The sequence below is a fragment of the Triticum urartu genome, chromosome 1 (genome assembly GCF_003073215.2).
Source record: "Triticum urartu cultivar G1812 chromosome 1, Tu2.1, whole genome shotgun sequence".
In the NCBI taxonomy this organism is placed as follows: domain Eukaryota; kingdom Viridiplantae; phylum Streptophyta; class Magnoliopsida; order Poales; family Poaceae; genus Triticum; species Triticum urartu.
The window spans coordinates 534,945,006-534,952,357 of record NC_053022.1 but is presented as its reverse complement, the minus strand read 5'-3'; the positions used below and the strand labels follow the sequence as shown (position 1 = coordinate 534,952,357).

The 7,352-nt window shown below is 43.6% G+C and overlaps 1 protein-coding gene across 1 annotated transcript; it reads left to right on the top strand.

Annotated features, from left to right (window-relative positions):
* Positions 1-2,953: 2,953 nt before the first annotated feature.
* LOC125526957 (G-type lectin S-receptor-like serine/threonine-protein kinase At2g19130) lies at positions 2,954-7,148 on the top strand. The gene is made up of 2 exons (XM_048691559.1): positions 2,954-3,156; positions 4,654-7,148. The coding sequence occupies exons 1-2, from the start codon at positions 2,967-2,969 to the stop codon at positions 6,873-6,875; spliced, it is 2,412 nt and encodes an 803-aa protein (XP_048547516.1). The 5' UTR covers positions 2,954-2,966; the 3' UTR covers positions 6,876-7,148.
* The last annotated feature ends 204 nt before the right edge of the window (positions 7,149-7,352 follow it).

Below are 7,352 nucleotides of genomic sequence, written 5' to 3'. Positions count from 1 at the left end.
GTAAACTTTGACAAAGTTTATAAACAAAAATATTAACATATGCAATAACAAATCAATACCACTAGATTCATTGTTGAATGTACTTTTACATCATATACATTTGTTATGGTAAATGTTTTTGTTGTTTTCTATAAACTTGGTCAAACTTTACGAAGTTTGACTTCTCTCAAATATAATATGCAGAGTAAATAAAAACGGAGGGAGTAAGAAAATAAAGCATTACATTTCAGAATTCAGATTGTTCATACTATTTCCATTGCATTTTCGTATTGTGTTAGAATGAAGTAACATTCCACCCTTTTCGGAAAAAAACATTCAATATGTTTCAGACTACGTCGTTAAGCAAAAGAATTCCTCTACTAATCTTATTTGACCTCAAATAAGTTCAAATTACTGTGACTAAATTTTCGACAGGATCACTAATCTGCTTTAATTAACGTGCTGCTCTAATAATCCTTACGCGGAAAATTTGACGACAGTCCAGGGTGATAAGTGCGTGGGTGAAAATAAAGCATTACATTTCCAGCCCACCAAGAGTGATAGAACCAGCACGATGGTCCACACCGTCTCAAACGCACGGCGGAATTGGCGGTCACGATCGACTCTGCGGTCTATTGACGTTCGGCAACGGCTCCAACCACACGGCGCCACGGTGAAGACGATAACTATGACCAACGACCGCAGGCGAGCCAGAATCGTCACATCGCACAAATCAGCTGAGCATGGGCTGGTCAATATTCATCGGGCATACACTGTAACATCGTCATCAGCGGCTTGACTAGCTGCTTGTGCGGTCATCTTAAGTTAAGACTGTGCTATGCATTGGGATTGGAAAAAGTAATAGCGACGTTACTTGATGACTTTGATTTGGTGGTGTTTTCCAAGTATCTGGTCTCGAGTGAAAGCCTTCAGTCTAACTTAAATTTTTTTGTTGATGGTAGATCTCACCTTAACTGGTTAGGGCATCTACAATGCCAGCCGCCTGACCGGGCGCTTATGGAGGGAAAAATTAATATTACTTTCTCCATTCCAAAATATAGTGCGCCCGCACTTCCCGAAGTCCAATTTTGACCATAAATTTAACAAACGAGACCAACTGCGGCGGGGAAAAAATTATATAATTGAAAACTTCTTTCGAATACGAATTCACTAATATAATTTTTGCTCCCACCGTAATCGGTCTTGGTAGTTAAATTTACGGTCAAAGTTGAAGCACGGAGATAGAGGAAGCACTATATTGTGGAATGGAGGGAGTATTAAGTAAAAAAATCTAAGGCTGGTCACAATGGGCAAGAACATAGTCTAGTAACTTACACACTTCCCTAGACTATGTTACTACCTCCACAGTGGGTAGGAACATCTATGTAGTGTCATGCAACAATGTATTTATTAGGTTATAGACTCATTGTTTCTTGGAGTTTGTGATGTTCCGGTAACTTAGCTAGTTACCACAAGCACCTCTCTCTTCATTAAATATGTGACACATAAGCAAAGTTGTATTGGAGTGTGTGATGTTACTCCTAAGTTCCTCCCCATTGTGACCAGCCTAAGAGTGCTACTCTCCGACGGCAGGCGCTAATCTTGGGCACTAATTCCACGGCAATTAAACTATCTACGCGTCTCATGCGGGGTAAAAAGGAAGGAAGCGCCCCGCGCACATCTTTGCGCCCCGCGGCGTCCGATGCCAGGATTTAATTGCCTTAACTGCCAATCGACCGGGAGATTGATAGGAAAGTAATCCTGGCGTCTTCCTAAGCGCCCCGCATTGGACATGCCCTTATACTTGACCATGGCAATGTTTTTTTTGCCGTTAATTTTCTTAAGACATTGCTTGTAGTTGCTCAGCCTTTATCTTTAAGGTGAAAATTCGAGATTTAACCATTGGTGGTTACATCTGAAGACAATGATGCTTGAGCATTGCTCCCTTTCTGAAGACATAGTTGCTGAAGAATCTTTGTTGTTGTCTCTGTAATGTCAAATGGTGGGCCGATGGTCGTTGTTATAGTTCATCGATTGTTGTTTTGATGCTCAATTCCCCCCCCCCCCCTCTTCCTTTTCTTTCGTGAAGGCAGAGTTTCGATCTTGTATAATTTTGCCCTTTGTCAGCGTGATATTTTATGTGTATATTGATGTTTTTTCTTGCGAATATATTGATGTTTGCATATGGGTATGTGTACCATTGTTGAGAAAATCGTTAACTGGTAGCTACTCGGTTGGCTGGCGAGTAGGGGATTAATAGGCTAATCGGCAAGTTAATCGGCCATTTAATCAATTATTCGGATGATTTATCGGCTACTCGGTGATCCTATGAGTAGGGATTAATCGGCAAGTTAATTGGTTAATCGGACGAATTCTTGAACAGGGATGTGTATATTGTTGTTGGCTGTGTCCATTCTAATAGTCGTATAAAGTTTGGATGTGTGCTCATCATATTTGCACCACCTTGATGCTATATTTTGAATCAATAAAATCTCCAAAAATCACCAATCAATTTGGCACAGTGAGCGAACCAATCTGTGGTTGGATGGTTAGAGGGACAGTGGTATCCTCAGCCCACCAGGGTTCAAATCCTGGTGCTTGCATTATTCCTAAATTTATTTCAGGAATTCCGGCGATGCGTTTTCAGTGGGAGGAGATGTTTCTGTCAACGACGAGGCGCCTACGGTGACTTCGTAAATTTCAATATGACATGCCGACTCGGTCTCTCGGAGATGCTCATAGAGACATGGTGTGTGTGCGTTCATTAAGATGAGTGCATGGATGTATGTATGAGCGCTTGCGTCTCTACTGATGTTAAAAAAATTGGCAGTGCCCGGATCAGTTGTCGTGCCGGTATGCGCGTGTCGAGACTAAACATGGACCAGGTGTGGTGCCGGTATGCGCGTGTGAAGACTAACGAACCATATATAGCGACCGCTAGGCGGCTGATCGGTCCATCATAGTACAGCATCGATCGATTTGAGTCCATGGCGAGCTGGTTTCCTCCTTCCTGCTCCCTCCTCCTGCACTTGCTCGTCGTCGCGGCACTGCTGGCCCTGTCACATGGGTCGTCTTCGAATGCCACCGACACGATCACGGCGAGCCGGCCGCTCTCCGGGGACCAGAAGTTGATCTCGCAGCGCGGCAAATTCGCGCTCGGGTTCTTCCAGCCTCAAGGTAACATCCACAATCGTACGTCCCTCCCTCCTCCTGAATAGTGTTAGTCGCCGTGTACACTGTCCCAGTTGTGCTTATGTTTGCTAGCGCTTCAGGGTTTTTTTGCGGGGCTTGCTAGCGTTTCGTTGTGCTTGTGCCCCTTATGTTTTTGGGTTGCATAGATTTTATTTTTCGCAATAGCTATAGGTAAATTGGCTGAATTTGGAATTTGGATAAGTCGATTTTCACGTTAAGGAAGGTAGAGTGGAAGGAAAGAAAGAGCTTACCAGAGAAGGCTACCTCATTATCTATCTTAGGGGTGTGGGGGGTGGTGAGCGAGAAGGCCATCCCATTATCTATCTTATGGGTGTGGGGGTGGTGCAAGTCGCCAGAAAAAATCGATCATCGCTGGGGTTAGAGGGATAGCCGGGGGGAGCGCCAGCACAACGGTGGGCTGCGGTTGAGGGGAGGGCGGGGCGGCGAGCCAGTCGCGGGAGCGCTGCTAGCTGTAGGCGGCAGGTGGTTAGGTCGATCGGTGGCAGTTGGCGGCTCGATCAGGGGTAGAAGATGAACATGAGAGCGGTGGAGAGGTAGAAAAAGGTGTCTCGGCCATTGGATCTACATCAAAAAGCTGAAAACGATTCGACCGGCCCTAATTTCATTTCCAGTTGACATGGTATATAGGCAGTCCCTTTATTTTTACATGCAATTATTTTAAAGTTGTAAAAATTACTTACCTACTAGTTGGTTTGGCATGTGGGGGAAACAACAAAATATTTTTTTTATTGTGGTCTTTGGATGAGTCTTTTCTCGTCGTGTGACTGGAAGTGGCTTTTTCTAACACAGTACAATCACAAGTACTCATATACATGACTCTACATACACACCTCTATAAACGCACACACGTACATTCTACCCTATGAGCACTTCTGAGATATTGAGCCGGCAGAACTTCTTGAGATTGACGAAATTATCATAGACGCCTCGTCGACGGGAATGTCTCCTCCATTGAACGAACATAACTGAAAATACTAAAATAAATATAGAAAAATGTGAGCACTAGTGCTAAATCTAGGACTTCAACCTTGATGGACTGGTTCCAATCAATCTTTGGTGGGAGCTTCTGGGCAGATTTTCTACGTCTTAGGAAATGTGGAGTTGACTAGCATCATTTAGAAAATAATAGTAACGGAAATATATGCAAGCTCCTATAATTTAACAAGACTTACTATCGACGTGTTAGGACTTAGGAGATACCAGGGAATTAATTCTAGATACTAGCAAAAATTATAGTATTTTGGAAGTGCCTCTTATGAATAATAGAGGCACTATCTGTGTGTGTGTGTGTGTTTTCTGAAACAATCTTGTATTGCCAGTAATACTGCAGTTTGAAACATCATCATATTTATATGAGGACTTAAAACCACATGTTCTCCATTTTTTCATTTATAATTATATGTATTTCTGTGTGGATCAATCAATTATACTGACTTCGCTGATCTTTTTATACATGGATAGCTGAAGGATCTGGAGGCAGGTGGTACGTGGGTATTTGGTACAACAAAATCCCGGTGCAAACTATTGTATGGGTAGCCAACAGGGAGAAACCAATATCTGATCCAGCCTCATCAAGCCTGACGATCTCTGCCGACGGAAATATTGTCCTCCGTCAGTCCAAATCGATTGTCTGGTCAAGCAATTCAACCAATGAAGCTTTTAACTCCACCATTGCCGTGCTCCTCGACACAGGGAACCTAGTGGTTAGACACAAGTCCAACAGCTCCCATGTGGTCTGGCAAAGTTTCGATGATATGACAGACACATGGCTCCCAGGTAATAAGCTCAGTTTTAACAAGGTGACTGGTGTGTCCAACCGGATCATTTCTTGGAAAAACAATGGTGATCCAGCACCAGGAATGTTCACCGTGGAGATGGACCCAAATGGCTCAAAGCAATACATCATCCTATGGAATAGCTCCATGGTGTACTGGGAAACTGGCAACTGGACCGGCAGCTCATTTCCTAACATGCCGGAGTTGTCGCGTGCAAATACCTATCCCAACACCCCATACACTTATCAGTTTGTTGACAATGAGCAGGAAACATACTTCACCTACAATGTCACCGATGACAGAATATTATCAAGGCATGTCATTAGCGTGTCGGGTCAAACTCAGTCTTCTGTATGGGTGGAGGCTGCACAGGCCTGGGTGGTCTATTTTTCACAACCAAAAGCCAACTGCGATGTGTATGGATTTTGTGGAGCTTACAGCAAGTGCAGTGGGAGTGCCCTGTCATCATCGTGTAGCTGCCTCAAGGGCTTCAGTGAGCGTGATCCAACTAGTTGGAATCTGGGTGATCCAACCGCAGGTTGTAGGAGAAATGTCCAATTGCAGTGTAGCAGCAAGGGCTTGGAGAAAGAAAAGCAGGATAGGTTCTATACAATCAATAGTGTGAAACTGCCTGACAAAGCATACACTAGTATTGAGGGTACCAGCAATCAGAACTGCCAATCAGCTTGCCTGAACAATTGTTCATGTACCGCCTACTCTTATAACGGCACATGCTCACTTTGGTATGTGGAACTTCTGAATTTGCAAGACACCATTGACGGTTCTCCGGATAACATTCATATAAGGGTGGGAGCCTCTGAGTTACCAGATTCAAGAACCAAGAGACGGTGGATTGCTGGAGTTGCCGTTGGTGGAGTTGCTGCTCTTGGTTGTGCAGTGATCGCTTTATATTTCCTTCTCCGCAGGATGAGAAGAATTAATAGTACGAATCTTGCTAAGGGATCTCTGATCAGCTTTAAATACAATGATCTGCAGTTCCTTACCAAAAATTTCTCTGAGATATTGGGCGTGGGAGCTTTTGGCTCTGTGTTCAAAGGAGTTCTACCAGACGCAACTATAATGGCGGTGAAGAAGCTGGAGGGCCTCCGTCAAGGGGAGAAGCAATTCCGGGCTGAAGTGAGTACTATTGGAACAATTCAGCATGTCAACTTGATTCAACTACTTGGTTTTTGTTCTGAAGGAACGAAGCGGTTGCTTGTCTATGAGTATATGCCCAATGGTTCATTGGATCATCATCTGTTTAGGAGCAGCGGTGCGCCTTTAAGTTGGAGCACAAGATACCAAATCGCGACCGGAGTTGCACGGGGATTAACTTACCTGCACGAGGAGTGCAGGGATTGCATCATACATTGTGATATCAAGCCAGAAAATATATTATTGGGTGAATCACTAATTCCAAAGGTGGCAGACTTTGGATTGGCAAAGCTCCTTGGCCGAGATTTTAGTAGGGTTTTAACATCAATGAGAGGCACCATAGGCTATCTTGCACCTGAGTGGATAAGTGGTGAGGCTATCACAACAAAGGCTGATGTTTTCAGCTATGGAATGATGCTTTTTGAGATTATATCTGGCAAGAGGAACAATATGCATACTGCCACAAGTAGATATACATTTTTTCCTATGTTGGTAGTGAGGAAGCTAGTGGAAGGAGATGTGCAAACATTGATTGATTCTGAACTTGTCAGTGATGTGGACCTAAGGGAGCTTGAAAGGGCATGCATGGTTGCCTGTTGGTGTGTGCAAGACAGTGAGAGCTCCAGGCCAACGATGGGGGAAATTGTTCAGATCCTAGAAGGGTTGGTTAATGTTGAAATGCCGCCTGTTCCAAGGTATCTTCAAGTTCTTGCTGAAGGTGTAAAACCGTCTGAAGTTTCTGATCTTTCATGAGTTCTATCTACCAACTATAGATCAGGACTCACCGATGTGAACTATGGCTATCTGTATTCCCTGTATGAGTGTATGGTCTCTTGTAGTGCGTATTGTTGGCATACTACTTATGTGACGTTGTATCGGGCTGTATCATATTTTGTTTTGCAATAAATCTGTTCCAAGTTGCTACTCGGAGGACTTTGTTTTTTTAATTTCAGAAGGTGGCCAAATCTTGAAATATCTGAGGAAGAAAATAATCATATGAAGAGCTATCGGCTATTTACTTTTTCATGTGTGGTTTCCCTTTTCTGAAAGCAGCCCCTACAGGTCTAGCCGTTGGCTAGAATCAGTCCAACAGCTTACTGGCTTGTTCATCTGTGTGTTGTTGTGTACTTATGCATGAACCAGTGTAGTTGGTGAGAGCAGTGGTTATAATCTTGAACAAAATTGATAATTTTCCTACCGTGCCAAACTGGTCTAGACTCTAGACAGGTC